This window comes from Pungitius pungitius, chromosome 7 (assembly GCF_949316345.1).
Source record: "Pungitius pungitius chromosome 7, fPunPun2.1, whole genome shotgun sequence".
Classification (NCBI taxonomy): Eukaryota; Metazoa; Chordata; class Actinopteri; order Perciformes; family Gasterosteidae; genus Pungitius; species Pungitius pungitius.
The window spans coordinates 4,231,321-4,253,452 of record NC_084906.1 but is presented as its reverse complement, the minus strand read 5'-3'; the positions used below and the strand labels follow the sequence as shown (position 1 = coordinate 4,253,452).

At 40.7% G+C, this 22,132-nt stretch overlaps 1 protein-coding gene across 2 annotated transcripts; it reads right to left on the bottom strand.

The window, feature by feature from the left end:
* Positions 1 to 6,569: 6,569 nt before the first annotated feature.
* LOC119216934 (regulator of G-protein signaling 8-like) lies at positions 6,570 to 20,889 on the bottom strand. Of its 2 annotated transcripts, none has more exons than XM_037470179.2 (5): positions 20,694 to 20,889; positions 12,241 to 12,354; positions 11,552 to 11,613; positions 8,661 to 8,827; positions 6,570 to 8,255 (listed from the first exon to the last, which is right to left on the bottom strand). In XM_037470179.2, the coding sequence occupies exons 2-5, from the start codon at positions 12,339 to 12,341 to the stop codon at positions 8,061 to 8,063; spliced, it is 525 nt and encodes a 174-aa protein (XP_037326076.2). In that variant the 5' UTR covers positions 12,342 to 12,354; positions 20,694 to 20,889; the 3' UTR covers positions 6,570 to 8,060. The 2 variants fall into 2 exon arrangements, with proteins under 2 accessions (XP_037326076.2, XP_037326077.2); XM_037470180.2 differs by having other exon boundaries at positions 12,241 to 12,351.
* Between the last annotated feature and the right edge of the window lie 1,243 nt (positions 20,890 to 22,132).

The following is a 22,132-nucleotide window of genomic DNA, read 5'->3' as shown; positions in this document are numbered from 1 at the left end:
GCCGCCATGCCTCCCTTTACAATATGGGATCGTACCCCAGTAAACGTTTGGATTCAATAACCTATTGGTCAAAGGGTCATTGCTAACAGACTGTCTAATCTTAGACGCTTCGGGTACTGAGGTTGCCGTGGAGCCTCGTTGCTTTTTTTGCGACCCTACAAAGAGTTTGGAGTTAGAATCACCATAATGCAAATTGGCCTTCCTTGCCCCACATGTTAGCTCAGTTTTAACCAGTGACTCTTGTAAGAAGTGAACTTGAGGGTTTTCTCGACTGCCTTTTCTGAGGATCTTGAGGTTGGCATTTTGTACGTTGCCATTCATGACATATGGGCTTCACTCCTAGTATTTGAATCCCAGTGTTGATGCCCCTTACTGCTTGGAGCAGGTTCCTCACATTTCTTTAACTAATTAAGTAAGTCTTAGATGAGAGCTTTTTTTTGCCATGTGACTTAATTCTGTGTAGCGATGGATTCAAGGAAGAAAAAAAAGTGTTCTCTGGATTCAGCCCATCCCACACAGTGGGAGCAGTGTGCTGCCGTCGAGGCGCCTGGGCAGCAGTTGTCTGAGTGTCTTGCTCAGGGACATTTTGACACGGGACATGTAACCACCGGGATTCGAACCGCCAACCACTTCAACATACAAAATCAGAACGGAATAGATTCAGTTCAGAAAGTGCACTATTGATTTGATCTGAATCTCAATGTGGCCCTGATACGAGAACGCTGAAAAGAATCATCATCTCTGGGACCAGATAGAGTCTGAGGCCAATTGAGGAAACCTGCGTCTTATGGCCCGACTTTACCTCAGCCCCCAGATGTATTTATCTCATTTGGACAAAGCCCCTTTACCTCCGGCTACCTGATATTGGAAGTCCTTTTTCATCTGTGCTCATCTCTAGCCTGGCGGGGACCTTTCAGTTAAATCCAGCCTCCGCTGCGATGAAGGGGAAAGCTCATCTTCAGCTCAGTGGGCTCCTTTCTCTGTTCACCTGAATCTAGATGAGCATGCAGGATTGGGATCATCGTCTCTTCAGGGGTTGCCGTTATGCCATCTCTGCAAAGCATTGTTGCCAAAGAGAAAATTAGGCCCGTCCCTGGTAACTCACTTGTCACTCTCATGACACATGTGCCTGAACGAAAATACCACCAATAGGAAATAAATGACAAAATGCATCTCCTTGGAGTTAAAAAAGGTCAGTTTACAACATAATGAAAACTAATACTAACTAGAGCCTCCAAAATAACCATTACAGCCCTGAACGATAACATTTTAGAAACCAGCGAGAGTAACGGTTTGGGCTTCCTTCCTGCTTTATTTTGTAGTTGTTCTTGTGTCCCTGGGTTAGCTTCATTTCCTGCCTTGTCATTGTCATTGTCTGCCGTGTCTGATTGTGTCCAACCTGCACGTCCGTCCTGGAATGGAATTTATTAAAGAGCACTTGTTGGTTTGAAAGCCTGCGTCTGAGTCCTGCCTGCCTACCTGCACCAGCCCCCTTGACAGTGACATTCACTTTCAAAATGATGCAACTGAAAAACCCAGCCCAACAAACTCATGTCCAATTAAAAAAAGTAGCAGCTCAAACGTTGCTAAATCTCGCAAAAAAATTTAGCAAGTCAGCAACAAAAGAAACGTTCTGAACGTCAATAACTACCAGAGCTATTGTTAGTGCTCACATCCGTCAGCAGCATGTGAAAGATGACCAATGCTTCCTCGCATGTGGGCTCATAACAGCGACACGTTCTTTCCATTTGTTTTGTCTTGTAAAGAAATGTAAAGCAAATTATATTACCAACCCTCGGTTTACTGTAAGTGGAATCAGTATCTGAACATTATAACCTCCATCGGGCTTCGATTTATTGTGGAGCTTTAAAACTTTATTGGAATTATTTTTCATTAAACTGGCAAATGGTTGAATCCTCAACATAAACCAGACTGTAATGTGATGAATTAATCTTCCTTTGAAAAATAAAAATCAGATTACGACGTAGCTCCCACTTTTGAATAATGATGAGCAGTGAACATCTTGCTCCTTGTGTTTCTAATGACGATTGCTACAGCAAAAAAAAAAAAAGCTTAAGCTCCGTAGGACAATTCAGCTCTCCAGCTGTTTGCTTTTCAATGCTGATCACAAATCACTCGCTCAATACACACTGTTCACATATTAGGCTGCAGAACAAGACACGTGAGGCAGCTGTGGTGGTCTCACACGTGAGCTTCCAACAGACTACCAGGCTGCAGATGCACGTGTACACCTTGGAGGCAACGTGGGCGAGCTTCCCTGCAAACTTGTAATTCACTGCCTGAGGAAGTGCTAAAAGCACACGTAATATTATACCGTTACTTGCACGAGAGGGATTGCTCCGCGTGCGTTTGTGTTGGACGAGGGGGGAAATGGGGAAACCCAGCGCGCTAGCCTCGATTCAATGCCACAGGAAACATCAATAATGTTTGCCCGGCAATGCACAGGCTTCTGTGTTTGTTTTTGTTTGTCTGAAGGTCTTTCAGAGCTGTGACTCAGTGATGAGTGCAGGGGAGGGTGGGGGGGCAGCTGAAAGCCCATTCAAACCAATAACTGAATGAAAACATAATTGAGTGAATTGCTAGGACATCCTTGGCCAATGGATTATTAGTAATACTAATAATAGTATTATGTTTGAAGCAAATTCATGTTTTGTAGACAGATTTTTTTGTGGACTAAAGAAATGTAAAGAAAACCTCCGCAGGACGTTATTCTGTCAAAATATTCATTCAAATATGAAACATATAGGTCAAGCTGTTCCACAAACACCGATCACATGTTTTATTGCTGCCATTCCTGGGAACATTGCACAGCATAATACAGCAACACCTTCAAATGAGGACAAATCCTATTTTTGGCTGGTTTGTTAATGGAGCACACGTTTCACACATGTTTCCAAGGCAAATATATGAACCCTGTTGGTAAACTACAGGGTTCTGCTCTGTTAGAAATGTCCTCAGAGTAATGTGCTTTTATGATGGGACTGTGAATCGAAAACAGATGTTGAAATGAGTTCACAAGATGTAGTAGGGCTAAAAAGGATCTGTTTCCAATGATATTAGGATCCGCGGAGGGATTTTTAACCCCCAAAAATGACCATATTCACCTTTTGAACAAAAAGTACTGGCACATTTCATCCCAGGCCTCTAAACATTTGCTAAAGTGGTCCACTTGGATCTCTGTGGATCTGCATCTGGCAGCACGGGGACCCTCAGGTTGCTCGTCTGTCTCATCGTCCTCCGGGGAGAAGAGAAGTTTGCATGCCAAACGAGGCCCAAACAGATGCTCACTCTGGCTGTTAAACAATAACCACTGGAGTGTGCTCCCCCCTCAGCAGCACCATGATCTGCAACTACTCCCAGGAGACTGTGTAGAACAGCAGAGCTCACAGTATGCCAACTGTCCCGAGATTCAAAGACAAAAAATAAAGTTTACGATTTTCAATTAGGATGTTGTTTCTGTGCATCTTAACCTTGAGCTCTGTTACTGTCTGATCAAAATCCTTGACTGTTAAAGTTGTGCAAGAAGTGGGGTCACCTAATCCACTTTTTGTGTTCTCCAGAATGGAAATATAACTGATAGGAAGTAGAGCAGCGTTATAGTTATATCTGAATAAGATGCATCACGACCTGAAGTGTTGGGCTGGAGATCATCAAGTGATTTGGATTCTTAGCAGGGTTTTTTTCATTAAGAAATGTCCTGAGGTCATTTTGCCCACTGAGTGGAACCTGAACAAATGTTGTACATGTTATCACAATCCATCAGTTTGCTGTTTTATTGCAAACATAAAAACGTTGCTACAGGTCAGAGACGAGCACCGTCATCGGTCCGAAACTGTGATCATTCCATATCAAGATATTTTCAAGCCTCCGTGGACAGCTTTATGAAATGCTTTTAGTTAATTAATGAATAGATGCCAACATTAATCCAGAGCATCACACGTGTCACAGCACGGGGCCCCTGCGTGGATGTTGTGAATGGGTTTTGGTTATGGCATTAAATCAGGCCCAACAGATATGTAAACTTTGATGCTTTGACCAAAAATAAAAACCTGTCCAGCTGCATTGTCAAGTGTGCTCTTCATTTTGCCGTGAAACATCATTGAATTGTTTGTGTGTGTGTGTGTGTGTGTGTGCCTGTGAGGCGTGTTGTGGAGTGTAATGAGAGGACCAGGCTTATCTGGTTGCGCTAAAATAGATTTTGTAACCATGAATAAAGTATAACGTCAATGTTTCTCCCAACAAAACCAACTCCAGCTGTTGAATTACTGAATTTCGCCTTTTACCAGTAGATCTTGCCTTCGTGAAAAAGAAAAAAAAAACATTGTTAATGATTAACTTGACGCTGAATAGCTTCTTTTTTTGCTGTACCCCATAGGTAAAGGACCCGAGAACAACAGGACGGATATTTGACTCTCGTCAACATTACATTCTATGAATGTACCTGCTGCCATGGAGATCATAACAAACAACCTTTTAATGTCAATACCTGGAAGCAGCAGGTAGTCTTGTTCACAGAAAGACTGTTGTTTTTGACCAAAACAAGTGTGGACAATCCAGTCCCTTGAGAATGTGGTTTAATGGGGACCTGATGGTACAATGTACAGAGACATACTGTATGTAGTCTGTTCTTAGTGTATATTTTGGTGTATCCAGATGACAGTAAAACATGTGGCTGGCAGGTGCCTGAAATAATTCTAAAATATACACTGCAAAAAAATCTAATTGTATTTTATATGTTCTAAATGTTCCAATTTGAGTGCTAGATTGCCACGTCCACCTAAACATTAACTGTGGAATAGTAGTTTGTTATTGTTTTTCCCCCCAAAAAAACACACACACCCGGGAATCTGGAAACTGAATTTTTGCTATAGAAATGGTGCCCACAGTTCAGGCGCTCTGCATTACTTTTCCTCTACATTTTCCTTCTCCTCCTCCTGTAGAAACAAACAAAACTGAACAAAAACAGAAAACTAAAATAAATCAGTATTAGGTGAATTCATTTGATTGAGCTTTTTGGCTCAGTATGACTGAAGCTTTCAGTTAGTCTTCAAATGTTGTGAATGAATGTTGACAGGTGAAAATATTACAACAACGAGCTGATGTGCACACAATTTAGATCCTCTTTGATAACACGTGTGAGCTATCAGATGCTGATCGGCAAATCAAACTTCCAGCGAAAAAGTCTCTTTCTTCAGCTTGAAAGAACTTTTGCTGTAGCTGAAATGCTCCAATATTACAATACATGTTTTAACCAAAAGAGTATTACACACACACACACACACACACACACACATCTGTGACCAGCTCAGTCATGAGCGAGTGGTGCAGTCCTGTAACGTGGCCAGTTAACTTGGTTTTGTTGTTTTTCCTGTACAGCTTCTGTTTATCTCAGAGGACGAGTAATCAACTGTCCTGCACATCCTCACTGGGATCCATAGTCATGGCAGCGATGCACCACAGCAAAGTGTTTTCTATTCATTAGGGAGAACAGGATGGAGAGGTATTGATGTGATTGTGTTCAAGGAGAAAACAAGGCCCACCTATTCTACAATATTGTTATCGAAATACAAGGTTTGCAGAGGAAAGCGTCTGAAATCTCTGACGTCTTGCTTGAAGTGCACGTGTTTGAATTCAGCTGTCAACACGGCTTTGAAAATGTCCCTCAACATTGTTTTAGTTTGAAGACCCTCAAAACCACAAGTGCGTTGGAGCAGTTATCATTTTTCGTTAGGTGTTGATGATCATCATCATCAGCCCAGTAAGGACTTCCACAGTCAAAGTGTGTTAGCGGGGTTTTGTAGTCTTCTGGTCCAAAAGGGCTCTTGTTTTACCGAGCATTGTGCTCCTTATTCCCAGATTGACACACACACACACACACACACACGTGAACAGTGTGTATTGAGCGAGTGATTTGTGATCAGCATTGAAAAGCAAACAGCTGGAGAGCTGAATTGTCCTACAGAGCTTAAGCTTTTTTTTGCTGTAGCAATCGTCATTAGAAACACAAGGAGCAAGATGTTCACTGCTCATCATTATTCAAAAGTGGGAGCTATTTCGTAATCTGATTTTTATTTTTCAAAGGATGACACACACATGTATATGCATATACACACATAATCAACAACTGCAAAAGTCAATGGACTTCGAATGTCGACTCAAACGCTGTATTTATCATGAGTGGTGCTATAGACAAAAATAGTGGAAAAAGTGTTTAATCAGTGTTCGTTCGTTTTTTCTCCTCTGTTACATTATTCTTCAAGTAGCTGCCACATGGGAGTTTAAAATGTTAAGCGAATTTGAAATTAACTGACTTCAGCCAGTCGTTTTATTTTGGTACATCTATTTCCTGCTCATCATTTCAATAGAAACCACACATTAAAAACCTAAACCTCTCAGAGAGAATGAATAACTCCCCAGGATGAATCTTTTCTTCTTCTCTGGTCTCGCTGTAGTTATAAAAATGGCATTTGAAATGAGGTCAGTTTGTCCCATCAGTGTCATTTGTTATTTTCTTTATTTGGGAGAATAAGGCCACACAACACAAAATATAGATGCAGATTCATTTTTTAATTGCAAAATATAGTGGGGAGGTTACATTCATGTGGGACACAGTACCATACCATGTAGGCAGATCCAACAATTTGGCCTTTTATAGTGCACATGCAATAAATAAAAATATTTGTCTTCCCTGAAATTGTTTCAAATTCTTATTTTAAAAAGGAGTGCAAATGCTGAGGGAGCACATTTAAAAACACATTGTCATGTTACTGACATTTTTTGCAGACATTTTCGTTATATACTGTACACGTTGAACAATATCTAAATATTTATTTTGTATTATTGCATCATGCTGAAATTTAGGAAATTTGCACAACACATTTTTGAACAGACTACTTGGGGATCGGGGCATTTACTTCAATTCACCACTATGACGAGGCTAATATAGGTTTTCAATTGTAGCAAATGAACGATGTAATAAACTACAATTTCCATTTTAGCAAAGTACTTACTCGTTACTTTGTCACTTCTAAACTTTTAGGAAAGTAGTCATTTTTAAATGAACCATCAAGATGACAGCATATATCTGCACGCTGAATAGCAGTGAATTGGAAACAACGTATCCCAACCCCGATTATACTCATACACATAGAATACCTGCAAGAGTTTACAATACACAGGTTACATTAATGTCTAAATGCAATCTAAATTTGGCACAGTTTCAGGTGTTGTCTCACGTCATTGTTCAATGTAAACACAAAACTACCCTATAGATCTAGTCACCTGCGTACAACGGTGTCTATTTCCTAAAGAAGATGATAAGTAATGTTAGTGCTGGGTGACAAAGCCTTAAAGATATTGATGTCTCTACATATTTCTTTCCAGATTAAAAAAATGATCACAGCAACCTAATTTTAATGCCGCAATATTATAATTTTTTTTACAAACATTGGCTGTTCAAACCAATACATTTTAAACATCTCTATTGTTTAAAAGGTGGAATTTTACTGTGTTCCATACAATATGAATTAGAAATGCATTAAACTGAAAACAGCCCTCAGTTCTCAGCTGCATCTCAATATATCATCTCTAAATATTTTATACTTCAACAAAACAATATTATATTAAAAGTTGGTTGTAGCTTTCCATTGTTGCTTGCTCTGTTTAAGTCTGTCAGATTAGTGTTCTTCAATCATACGAACGTCATGACAAATGTCTGATTTCTCCTAAATTAGTGCATATTGTGATTTAAAAAAAAGTAGTGGCCTTCAAGCTATCATATTTATCAACCAGCACTAACTGGAGCTGAAAAATTCAGCTTATCTTCATCAAATCTCTTGTGCGGTGAAGAGTGTAGTCCACAAAGACACTTTGTTTCTAGAGGGATTGCATGCATGGAGCTAGTGTGGACAAAGGAAACAGTCAAGCACGTTGCCCCCTCCTTGCAGATTCACAGTATTCAGAGATCATGTCAAAGGGTTAACTAGTGATTTACAGTGTAGGTCCAGTTAGATGTCAGTTGTGATTTTCATGAGTTTCAGTCAAACGGACCTCCTCTGACCATGAGCATTCGCCCGGTTTACCATATCCTGGTACATCTTGGACCTGAGGAATCGTGGGTAGGAGTCTTTCTCCATGAGGCCATAGACTTTGCCTTGGACCTCGTTGAGGCTGGTTGGGGATGGATCCTCCAGGCTCTGCTTGGTCTTTTCCCTGGTGCGGTAGTCGATGTTTACCTGATGCGAGGAAGGGAGACAGATTTTCTTAAAAAGGGCAAGGGTGCCTCTTACAGCCCAAATCACACACACATATATATATATATATATATATATATATATATATATATATATATATGGTCATTTACCCACATTCTTTACACTCTGACGATGTCCAATCAGACAAATCTTAGGAAGGCGATGACAAATTTGTTTGATGTAGTTAAGGGGAATTAAACTAAATTGGAAATGAGGCTAATGGAAAAATACCTAAAACTACAGCGATGTATCAAAGATTACTAGCATCTGACTTTTTGTGAAAAACCTGGTCGTAAACCGTGGTGTCAGTCGGATTTATGTCTCTGAAGTAGAGGTCACCTTTAGCAAGCATCATTAGGCAAAGGAAAAAACAGCAGTCACACAAACCTCTCTGGGTGCCTGGATATCAATGAACTCCTGAAAGATCTTGTTTGCTTTGGACACAAGCTTGGTTGAGCTCTTGATTTTTTTGTACTCCTCGCAAGCCATCCAGAACTCAATATTCTCGTCACTGAACTCTGACTTGAGAAATGTCCGGAAGGCAGCCAGGCCATCTGGAAAGAACAAATGAATGAGGCATCAAGCGGAGGAGGTAAAAAAAAAAAACACAATAACATGGACTTCAAAAGCATGATTGAAATTGCAGTACAGGATTCATATCTACGCAGCAGGAAGCTGGATGTGTTTTTTAGGGGGGGGGGGGGGGGGGTTCATAGAAGATTAGTATGGTCATGTCATAGTGTGTACACACACTCTCGTTCCCAGAAGCGGGAAACGGCTCTCATGACGAGAACACAAACAAAATACTCCCACAAAAGAGATGGCTGTTTTTTTGCAGTTCTGACTAAAAGTCAAGATAAGTGATCAATTAATATGCTTCCTGCTGATGATAACACAAAAGGAAGTCCATGTTGTTCTATGGGTACGTGTCACACTGACACGTTATTTTCCACCCGCATATCTGCTGTTTACCTAAAAAAGCTGGGCAGAGCAAAGAGGCTGGCCCGTCTCTGCATAATCAAATATTCCTCACGTCTGTGTTGTATAGACAACAACATGCAGGTTTACATGAACGCAAAACGTGCAGCTGGAAGAAGTCCTCGGGTAACTGTGGGATCACAAGTGGGAGCCAGAAGTCAGCGCCTGAAGCGTTGCCTGTTGGCTTTCTGAATAAATTGAAAAGAATGTTAAATGCTTTTTCTCCCTAGTGACACGGAGAAGCACTTAGAATATCCATGGTTTGTGAAAAAGTGGTTACATTTTAGTATAGTATTTTACATCTTGATTGACACCAGCAATTTGTAATTTTTTTCAAAATTATATATTGTATTGGGGGGAAGGTGAATAAACATCCCAACATGGACATGGCCATAGATACACATCGTTGGCTTTCTGTGTCCTTAAACGAAATGTTACTGTGAAAAGGTCCCGGAAACAAAAGGAACAATAATGGTTGCAGTTAGGGAACAAAACCACCTTGGGGTGTACGAGTGTTCCAGAGCATGGCATATTCACACAACCCGGTCTCAGTGCAGTCAGTAACTACAAGGATGAACAAATCACTAGTGCGCAACAGCAAAAAAGACTGCAATTCTCTTATCTTTCATACGATAAGAAAGCTCCGCATCACTACAAATGGACTCACAGCACGTAAATCTTTCACTGCTTTTGCCACTGCTATATTTGTTGCCGCATTCACATCGCCAAATACAGAAGATACAAGACCGAGGTGGTTTAGGTGTTTGGGGGGGGGGGGGGGGGGGTTTAGCCTTCATAGAGAAAGCAAGACAGTGGGACGGAAGAAAGCCTCCCCATGGCTGGTGGAATGAAACCAGAGTGCAGGTGAAGAGTTGAGGCGAACCATGAACGTCAGCAGATAATCTGTATGAGAAAATACAGTGAGAGCAGCAAAGGGAACCAAGGAGGCTGTCCAATGACTCCGGCCTAAATACACATGGGCAATCAGCGGCAGAGGCTCAAGCTCCACGCTGGAGATAGTAAACACATTATTCAAATAAACATAGCTCAGCTTAAAACACTGCGGTTAGAAGTTCTTAAAATGATTACAATTTATTCTCACTCGTGATACCAACCTCAACGAGAATACAAACTGTCACCCAGATACAATGAGCAACAAAAGCACAACACTGCTGCTTATCAAGCACACACAATGTTCTCACACAAACAGCCCATGTAACAGCTGATAATGTGCGCAGATCAGGCCACCGCCTATACATAATTAACTCTGCACAATGAAGAATGACACTAAAATGCAGTTTGGTACTGTGTCCCTATGGCTTTGGCTTTTCTTAATGCGAGTCCATATTTCACCTCTCTAATGCACGTGTGTCCTGGTCCCTCAGACTCTTTTCCTGGCTGTGAGGCAAACCATGTGTGCAAAACAATAAAAAAAAAGGGTTGGAACCTTGATCTGGACGAAAACAGATCATTGTCATGTTAACGCATGGTGTTTACAGGTTTTTTTCCCCACATTGGCTGGCGGTCTCTAATCCCTTTTACAGTAAAGTGTTTGTCTTTGAGGGGTGCATCCTAGTTGTGGAAGCTCAGACCGAAGCAGCAATTCAGGACACAAGAAGGCTGTTGTATTTGCCTTAAAACAAAACATCCGCTGAGCTGCAAACAGCTTTCCCAAAATAAGTCTTTCACGTGGCATCACATGACAGGGCGGAAATTTTGATTCCCCTGCTTGGTGACTCTACAGGATTCCTTTTAAACCGGACTTTATCAAAGTTGTCAAAAGAAACTGGGATGGACTAAAACAGTCTCTCTTATCAAAATTCAGAATATTTGAAGCTGTATGAAATCAGTAAAAAGAGATACTGTGTAAAAAGTAGTTTTCATATCACCAAATACGGCGCATACTCTGAATCTACTTGTGTTTTTATTTTATTTTTTGCAGCTCAGCGAATTCAATGCTGGCGATGTTACATCATACAGCTTGTTAACAGAAAATAAACACGTCCTGTTTGTGCAGATGGATGTGTTTGAGTGACTCTGTGCCAGTGTGTGCGTGGTCCGTGGGGAAGGTCACAGACATGTGACTCATTATGTCGGGAAGGAGTCCTCACAAACACGGAATTAGACCCTTATATAAAAAAAGGCATGGAGGGGGAGGGGGAGGGGGAGAGGCTTGTGCTTATAAAAAACCTACACAATTTCAAAAAGGGGAAATGACTAGTACTAAATTTAACTCTAATTTAGTCATCGTGCGTTACATGACTTGAGCAATTGTGACTTAATGGAACACGTCTACTTACATTTGTGAGACAGGAGGTTGTCAAACGATTCTGACCATCGAACGACCTCATCCGTTGATACTCTGATGCAGAGAGAAGACAAAGCACACCACCTAAGTGTGATGTAATTGTAATGTGTGCTGTATGTATTTTTGAAGGGCATTAGAATTTGCTGTATGATTTCTCATCTACTCAAAGGCTTTCACGTAATTGTAATAGCTGGTTCAATTTAGAGAAGGATGAATGGAGAAAAGTAGATGAGATAGAAGAAGAACATTGGGCTGCACATTTTAATGCTCTTTTATGAAGTGGTGAATACGTGATGGGATTACAGCCTCATGGAGATTAGAGGGATGAATTAACATTGTACCACTCCATCATTGGTACATTAGGCTGAACAGGAAGCAGAATCTTGTCAACATAAAAGCTCATACAATGTTGCTTAATAATGTCAAACCTGCGGCAAGTTTCTCTTTTAACAGTTGTTACGTATTTTCATACACAAGCACATTTACCAGATGACACTGACAAATTACGGAAATTACGGCTTTAATTGACCACCCACATCCTATGCACAATATTACTTTAGAATTTGAAAATGAAGGCATCAGTAAGCCTGCTGACTTATTATACCTAGATGCAACTCAAGTTCAAACCAACTAAATGCAGGTGTGGCGCGTAGAGGCAGGCAAGGGATCCGTCAGACTCACTTCAGACACCTGGCAGTGGTTTCGTGAGCAGGAGGCAAGAACTCAGAGAAGTCGCTGTAGGAGTCAGATTTGTTGGACAGGCAGCCTAATCGGGTTTTCATGGTGCTGGTCCTGCTAAAGAAAAAGACATAGCACTAAGATTAAGATTGTATCAAAGCAACTTCAAAAAAGGTTTGAAGTTACAAAGCATTTAGCATCACATTTGTGTGTTTTTTCAATCCAAAACACGTGCTATTTCAAAAATGATCAGCACCATTACTCGTATGAAGATACAGTTTAATTATCGGCAACTTCAAAATAGGAAGTACAAGGCACCACAGTGACATCACCCAGTGGTTGTTGTACCACAGATTTGAAGCCTTACGTTTTTGGGCATTTCTACTACTACAACTGTTAACTTCTCATATGATCAGGATTCATGCGGTTTGTGCTGCCCCTTTAAATATTTAGCCTATGGATCAGCTCTAAAAATATTGCTGGACCTGATAATGCAACTGATAAAAGATGCAGAGGGATGAGGCCAACTGACAGGACTGGACTGAAGGTAGACACCAGGTGCCACTTCATATGCAAGAAGCCAAACAGTATGCCTCAATCAGAAGGGAACTTCAAAACATCTTCATATTAAAATTCACACCCTGCTCAAGTCAAAGAAACCTTGCTACGTAACAATTCATTCATAACCATGGCAGAGTTTGATTGACAGGACCACCGCACCAACACTATCCAGCCCAGCTTGCATGAACTTAAAATATGCTTTGCAGCTCTGTGCTTGCCATATTGTGATTTTTACAGATGACGTAGGTATCACCTATCAAATGCATCATTGTGATAGAACATTGCCCACCAACAATTACAATTAACACCAAATTATTCATGTTGTTGCCTATGTAAAATGATGACAGTGGAAGTATGATTATTTAGGGTGGCCATTAAACGTTGACTTTCCCATTTCTTTTTTTACTACTCTAAAACTGAGAATTGAATGAAGACAACCATATCTCCTTCTCCCATCACAATCTGTCCAATTGTATTATTACACTGCTGCTGCCATGTACTATCTGCCAATGTTCTCCCTCCGGCACACATTGGCCTCTCCAGATGGGGCACCTTGTAAAGATGCTCCATCACATGCCAAATATTTGTGTAAAAGTAGGTTCATTTCTAGGAGACACATTAATGTTAAATGTGCCATTACAAAAGGATTCATAAAAAAAACATACAATATGTAAGATGTTCATTACTGATCTGTAGATGTTTTATACCTTGATTCAGCTACATATTGTTTTAGTCTTCGCATTTGATGTGATAAATGTTTTTCTCAAGGTATGAAAGTATTCATTTAATAGAGCATTGCCAATGAGCTATATATTTTATTTAACCTCTGCCTAATTATCTCATTAAGATAAAGATCTGGAGGTACCCGAGTGCGGCGGAGAAGATCAAACCTACAGTAGCGAGACAAAACATAGCCAGATTCAAAAAATAAATGAAAAAACATAGGACAAGCAGACATAAAAATTAAAAAAAAACACACAATCTGACAAACGATTTCAAACTTAATGTTTTAAATCAGTCCGTGGAATGACGAATGAAATGCTCTTATTGATACGGGTGAATGAAGCTTAGGCGTACATTGAGTGAGGGAGGCTGGACAAGCCGGTGCCTTTCCCAGGTTGCCTCCTATCTCCATGCTGTCGGCCCCGTTTCCGTAAACCAAATCATATCGACGTTAAAAGCTGTTCTCCTGTCCGTTGCCATTGCAGCACCGGGGGGGGGGGGGGGGGGTAACCCTGCACCACCCGACACCTCCAATCAGCAGCAAACCTTTAATTAGGAACATTGCACGAAATCCACTTTTTAGAAGCCACACAAAAGCAATTGGGTAAAATTAATCAATCAATCTATCCACCACAGGAATGATAAAGCTCTTGACATGTTTTTTGTGACCTCCGTCTTCCAAAGACATTTGTTAAGTCGTTGTGTGTCTGTGTTAAAGATACTGTTTTTGTATTGTGTTTGTTAGCCTTAGAAAATCAAGATAATGATATTCCACTGGAGTGAAACGTGGATGGTGTTTGGCTTTCATCACAAGCCTTTCCTAGAGGGGTGAATAGAGCAGTGTTTGAATCCAAGTTCATTAAACAACAAAAAAAAGAAACCTGCCACAGCAATTATTTGGGCGTTAGTGTTTGACAGTGTTTGACATTTGTTCTAAAGAGTTTCCAACCGATCACGAATAAATCAAGCAACACACTGAAGTGTTTATAATGCGCCCTAGATGCGTTGCTCTCTGCTCCAGAAACGGCTATGGAGTGTATCAGATGTTATATACACAGCCGATGCCCTTGATTGGAAGAGTTGTTATTCATCTATGTGAGTCGTAATCTCACGGTACACTTCATTTGCTAATGTAGTGTTATTTTCAGAGATGATTAATACACATTTTAATGTTCACCAGTGAGGGTTGAGGTAGAAGTCAGGAGGATGACCATCAAGTTAATAAAATCACACAATTTGGGTTATTCCTATGGAAAGCATTAATGTGCTAACCCACTGAACACATGGTAAATATCAAATTAAATGGAGACATCCTCTGGGCAACATGCAGCTTATGCAAATTTATTTATTTAATTTCCTTGCGTTCCAAGTGGTATACTGCCATTCATGGATTCTACATTTAGAGCCATAGTAGGTAAACATTTGGGAGATTTAATGAAAGTCAACATACTGCAATGGATGCTTTGAGTTTTTTTAGGAAACATTTGGCGTTGAATTCTTGTGCAGGCACAAACAAATGGGAACACAAATGTTGAAAACTGGCACATTGTACAGCCGCTTTAGTACGTTTGGTCTCAAGAGGAAACCCGCCTTCCACAATTCATTGAGGCTGAATTTGGACACTTGTTAGACTGTACTTATTTACAGAAGACAAAAATCATCAAGTGAAGTTGCTGAGAAGGGACATGAAAATATTGATGAATCAATTCAGCATGTGCCATAATGTACATGACATGATACATCCTCTCCCCTCTGGTAATGTCTTCTTTCGGCTCTCTCGACAAAAATCTCCCTGACTGTTGTGAGCTACATTCTTTGTCTGCAGTATGGTGCAGACACGTGCTGACGCTGAGCTATTTATAAAACCCCTGACAAATCCATGTAGTCAGGAGGAAGCAGTGCATGTTCTATTCAGCCATGCAGCAGGGCCGGCTCCTGGAGGAAAAATGCTAAAAGCAGCAAGAGGCACTTTAATGTCTCAGATATGCACATCATGCATCTAAAAAAAAAAAAAAGGTACATCCAACCTTTGTCAGACCTGTAAAGTCTGATATCCCTGTTGGGTTTGATGGGCTAAAAAGTAGAAATCTAATATAAGGGAAAGACTGTGTGTGTGTGTGTGTGTGAGTGAAAATCTTCTTTGATGTTACCTAATTTGGTGCAATGCAGGTTTTCAGATTTCCCTCAGTTTCCCCAATTCTAGATGCTGACAGAAGACACACCACACGTATGGCTATGTGTTAGCTGACATTGTGCAAAGTGATTGTGAAACAGGGTTTGTATCGTGAGATTATAGTCACACACACACACGTTACGAGATGAATGATATGCAATACCTTGCATATTAGGTGCACATTAGTAGACGTATCGATCATTGTGCATGAATGCACGAGCGCACATATGTGCAGTGACGTCAACTGTTAAAGCGCACGCCAATATTGCGTCGCATCTCTCCTCTAATGCCTCCTCGAGTGCAACTCAAAATAGTAACTTGCCAAGCTGAATTCATTGAGACTTTAGGCTGAACACAATTACAGCAGATCACGTTTTTGTTCAGAATCTGGGTCAATCCTCTGACACACGGACATGCTGTTTTTAGATAGCACTGTATTCTTGTAAAACAGTGCTGTTAGAGAGTACTTGTATTTAACCTTTTTTTTTTAAATACGAAAACACGGCTACGTCTAGCACTGTGTTTAGCATCCATGCTAACAAAAGTAATGTCTATATTTCAGGACAGACCAACATGCTTTCCCACAGCCTCACTTATTTGGAGCGGTCTCTCACATAAACAATACGTGAATCCAATCTGTCAACTTTATAATGAAATCGAGTCCCTCACTGTCAGATTCTCTGGCCCCGGACTCACTTCTTCAAATATTAAAATAGGATAATTTGCTTGTATCATTTCTGCAAATACAACTAAGCAGCGGTGGAGTGATCTGCTTGTTTATCACTCGGTGGCCTTCTTGTTCTTGTTTGTTTTAAGAGAACTCCAGCTTTCCTTTTGAGTAATATTCTTGTTTTACACCACTATAATTAGAACGCAATAGGATATTGACACAATGACATTTTTCCACATTTGTATGACCTTTGCATGGCTTACCAAGCATAAGCATTTAGCCGATCAGTGTCCTGCTTCTTTAAGGAAAACTACCACAATCTTTTACCTAAGATTTCAGTGCTGTAAATAGATACTCTCAGGTAAGAAGTTAATGTGACACTTTCACTTAAATGAAGGCACAAGACTTTTCAGTTTGCTTTCAGAACACTTGCATGGCACTTTCACTTCAATTTGTTTTATTCTCTTGAATTGAATGTCTTTGATTTTAGCTTATGTCTTTTTGCATTTTTATTTTTCTGATCAACTGCATGGATTAGAATGACAGTTTATTGTTTTTTTAGACAAACACAGGATTACAGCAGCAGCTGCTGTGGACAAGCAGCTGAGAGCCAGAAGTAACAATCACATGTACGCCTGATCGGACATTGTGGGAGAATCTCCTCACCGGCATAGATTTTCAACGCGAACAACACACATCTTGTGGTATTTCTTTTTTTTTGTTGCCATTGATACCTCTGGCTCCTGTTATCCTAAAAGAAATAAGTAAAGCTGACAGGTGGTGTGGAGGACACAGATGCAGGACGAGGGAGGCAGTGGATTCCAGAAATGCCTTGCACACGTCATGCTGTGCACTTCTTGTATTACATTTTGTCCTTTCTGTGCACCCCAGGAAGATTAGTGGCCGCTAAAAGGGTTCCAGTTAATAAACGACACACAAAGCCCAGTCGGAAGCTGCCTCCTGGAACATGGCAGACGGGAAACAGAGGGGGGTGATTCAATACTCGTGGCCGGGGACAGAAGGCTATGGCTGTTTCCTCAAGGCAAGGCGGAGGAGTCCAGATGGACAGGTTGGGCAATGGGAACCCGGTCAGCAAAGTTTGGCACAATGTGGAGAGGGATCGGGCAGCGGATGAGTGAGTGACTGGGCTTTAAACACTGAAGGGATGCAGTAAGGTGGACATGTGAGTGTGATTGATCTGACGAGGTGGATGTGACTGGCAGGTGCACTGAATAAACTGATTGGGTGAGTGAAAGACAGAGTGGCGGTGGAGGGAAGCTGAACTGTGAATAATTGTGCTGTGGTGGTAATTCCATAAAATATTGTCCCATGTAGGTTTTTATATTTATAAAAAAATGCTCTGCTATTTGTCATGTTCCACAAAACCGTGAAACCTCTCACTCCTCTGAGGCTTTTTGTCATGACACCTGACTACGTCTCGCAACGACAGTCTGATAGGTCAACCTGGGATACAGCAAGCTCGGGGCTTTTCGGCACATAACACCCTCATTCCATTTTCTACACGGAGGTATACTCATGTTAGATTAACGTCAATCCCTCGCTTCGCAGGCCCTCCTATTTTTTTTCAAATCAACTTAATCTCTGTTCAGTTCACCAACCTCAGCAGCTTATAATTTAATCTCTGAAAGAATAGAACGGCACTGTGAAAGTCTGCAGCTCAACAAATATATCCATGTTCACAGTTTTAGATGCTCATGTTCCTTTTGGATACATTTTGAATGGGTTTTTCTTTTGCCACAGTCTTGTTTCAGAACTGCATTGACAAACATATCGGCTTTTGTTAACATTATTCGTATTTCACTCTATATCACTATAATTTATTTATATGCGTTTCCCTTTCCATTGTGGTTCTGAAATTAGCTTGGACAAAGAAAAATGTTAGTTCTTAGGGGGGAGGCATGCTATTTAGAGGAACAGGTCCATCCTACTATACTAAGATGGTAATCGATTTGAAACTGTGAAATTGTATGAAAATTAACCCCTTTAGATTCATGATATAGTATGGAAGTAACTGAACCAATAAACAATTATTTTTACTGAGGTTATATTGTATATAATACTATATTTAGTAGTATCCTCTAGAAAGAAATGTAGTAATTTGGGCTGCATTTCAACAGTAGTGATGGGAGGTTTGGATAATTTTACTGACTCGGTTCCTTGAATCTCGTAAAATGAACAAATCTTTTTTCTTGTTGCTCAACATTTCATAGTCAATTACCTCTATATACGTCCACTGCAAACACCTATCATATTCCTTCTCCGACAGCCAGATTGGTTTCCCGGAACGTGCACATGTCTGTCTCGCTCTTGCGTGTTATCCCGTAAAAAAAAATCATACATTAGTCGCACCGCTGTATAAGCCGCAGGGTTCAAAGCTTGGGGTAGCGGCTTATAGTTCGGAATTTACGGTAAGAGAAATTCCTCAAAATAAAAAAACCAGTCAGTATGACTTGTGAACCAATATCATTCACATCTTTCTGAAAATACCGGTCTGGTTCCTCTACTAAAGAAGCAATGCAGGTCACGTGAAAAAGAGTCCAAAGACTCGTACAAAGACCCAGGCGGGGAATGAACAAATCATTTCTGTTTCCTCTAGCTAACAGTACTGAGCCTACGCAGGTCACGTGAACAATGATCCAAAGACTCATACTCGAAAAAACCCAGTCGGGAAATGACAGCTCCGATACACGGCCGCGAGAAAATGAACAAATCTCACTTTGAGAGGAAACGTTACTCCTCGCCTCGTTTGAATATGTAAGCAGGTGGTAGAGACTGATTTGGTGTGTAATCGGACATATATTTGGTCCAGTCAGTTGGGAAAACATTTGGAGGCATTTAGGCAACATTGTCAATTAACCATACTTGATAAACAACTGGCTGAAATCTGCCAATGGAGATTAAATGAGCTTTTGCTCATTAACAAATACCATTGCTTCAGCTTGCGTGACTTCGATGAGCAAAGCTGAGCAACGACATGACCCGTTGTTGCAGGAGGGTCAGTTACGATATTTTAAACAACTCGGTAATATTAAAAAAAAAACACACCACACTAGATGTTTCACTATATTTTGGGTAGTTGTAATTATCAAGAGTTCACAGATCAAAATAGGCATTCATTTTCACTATTCAACCCTCTTTTGGTTCTGTTCATCTCCACAAACTCCTCAGATTCTTAACCCTTGATAAAGTGTACCAGCCGATCTCAGTGTTAGCTGTTCAATTGCTGCTCCCTTATCGCGCCACAACCGTAGCTCCTAACAGGGTGATTATTGATCGAGTCACATTAATTGAAGCCTGATAAGATTGCTCTCCTGACATTGTGAGAATCTACCTGCCGCACAGGTTATTGACGGCTAGGCCTACATTTTAGAACCAGGTCCAACCTAGGTACCCAAGTTCTACGTTATAGGGAGAGCCTGGGCGGAGTGTTGCTAATCTAGACATACAAAATAGCATTCATATTAAACATGTCTGCAAACTATTAACCAATGCAATATATTTTATGTTTCACTAAAATGTCTGCTGCGTGTAACGGGTAACATGCCTCTCATTCTTAAGTTTTGAAAAATGTGTAACGGGTAAAAGGTTTATTTGCTTATTCCTAAAATGAGTGAGAAGATTGTTGAGATCTGGTACAGAAGATCGCCGGTAGCCGCTTCGCCAACGTGAGCAGACAGCTTGGTCATGTGCTGAAGGCAACACAACCCTGCTACCAGTCCCGGAATATGCTGGCAGATTAACTATTAAAAAGATGTAATAAGTGTCCTGGTCAGTGATACAAAGTCTAGAATAAATGGAAGTAGAGGCTTTCAAAACGGGTTTGTACACAGTACAGTTTGCACATGTGCTTCAACGCCCTTCTCCATCTTTCAAAGCTTTGATGAGTGAAATTCACTGGAGAGAACAGCCATCAGAGCTTTTTGCATCAAGGGAGGGAAGTTTGGAAATGATTTTCAGTATTGCTCACAATAAATACTGGAGGTATTTATCACGTTGGCAGGAATTTGAACGTGCAACCAAAAAGAAATAACACAAGCAGGCAAAATGGAAATTTTGGACACTACTGTATAGAGCTAGCATTTCTCTCCTCCAATAGTTTAATACATGTTTTCCATTATTCCTCATCGATTCAGAATCACTTAATCAACAGTGTTTGCATTGATGTAACAACATGCTTTTCAAAGCAAATGATATTCAGCCCGGTGAACCGCTTAGAATGACAATGGCCCACGTAGTGCCCAGAGCTCTTTGTCCACATCAGAATTACATAACACTGTCATCCAATGAATTTAAATATGGATTCTTTACCTTGAGCCTGCTGTGTGCGAGAGACGCTGGACTCTTTCTCCCCTTCTTATTTATCACTGCAACGTGTGTTTTGGCAAAATTCAGCCTCCGTCTAGCCAACGCTGCTGTGTATTTGTATGAATCTGCAGAGCTGAAGATGTCTAGTGTTTCTGATGCCAGAGAGTGGAAGCTACACGCGGCATGCTCATTGGTGTGAAATTGCAGGGGGGGGGGGGGAGAGAGAAGCAGAGACGGATAGAGGGAGAGGCAGAGGGGGGGGGGTGGGAGAATCAGAGAGATGGAGGGGGGAAAGGGCTTTGTTTGCACAGGAATATCTCTAGGGACAACCTCAACACATCTGTGAAGTGGAGAAGTGCTGTTCAGTGATGTTGCATTTGAAGTGTTGCACACGTAAATGTGTAGTGCAGGAGGCGTGATGAGGGCTGGGTGAAGAGGTCTGGGGAATGGCTGTTAAGGGCTTGAGTCCCCGAATGAGACTCTACCTAAAAACCTAAAAAAAAAAAACTAAATACATATTTTCTTTCATTTTGTGCTGAATGAATGCAATGCATTTACCGGATCCGGATTCTCAACAAAAAAAAAAACTGTATATCTTAGTTGTTTTTCAACTCTTGAATCGATGCACTACATTATCTTGCGTGATGATATTAATTGTTTGAGCATGTGACAGAAAAAGCCAAGGGGAAGAATAGCGTGTAAGTTTAAGACTCCACAGATGATTTCTAATGAATGCCATGCGAAGCAGAGACGACAGAAGATTCACCGCCATGGCACATGCATCAGTGTGCAGTTAACACAGCATCTACAGCGCACACATGCAAACTAGGAACACTGGAATTAATAACGTGAATGCTCTTTCTGCTGGCCCCATGCCAATTCATTCTCTCAGAAGCATCTCTAATGAATTATTGCATATACACAAACACAGGCATTATAGTTAGACCTTTTATTCATATAAAATATTATACAGATGATATTTAAGCATTAGAAAGCATGAATTGAAGATGGAGTGCAAAGCATTTATCTTGCAATCTTGAAAGGAAGATCTGGATCCACAAGGAGCTGGGAGTGTGGAGGAGGCAGGCTGGCAGAGGACAAATTATTCCTGCTACTGAATAGACAAGTGTTACATGAAATCATTCACCCACTAACACACAGAACCATGACAACGCTTACACACAAGTTTTCAATCTTCTTTTGCCTTTTTATTTTGTATACTCAAAACACATTTGCAGCGCTCTGATAGGTGTGATGGAATTATGCAATGACTTTGAGCATCAACAACATCATTATGTTGTATCTAGAATACATGGTTTCACATTGCAACCATGGTTTACATAATCAACTTTTTCAAGTTTATTCTAATGAATACAAAAACTATATTTGAATAAGCAATATAACTATCAAGAGGAGGCGTGGGAATCGAAAAAATAACCACA

What these genes read in the sequence shown, in the direction of transcription:
- LOC119216934 (XM_037470179.2), bottom strand. Translation starts at nt 12,341, where the DNA reads ATGAAAACCCGATTAGGCTGCCTGTCCAACAAATCTGACTCCTACAGC. An exon ending in ACCACTGCCAGGTGTCTGAA is followed by an intron (nt 11,614 to 12,240) that starts GTGAGTCTGACG and finishes TCTCTGCATCAG; the next exon opens with AGTATCAACGGATGAGGTCG. An exon ending in CAACCTCCTGTCTCACAAAT is followed by an intron (nt 8,828 to 11,551) that starts GTAAGTAGACGT and finishes TGTTCTTTCCAG; the next exon opens with ATGGCCTGGCTGCCTTCCGG.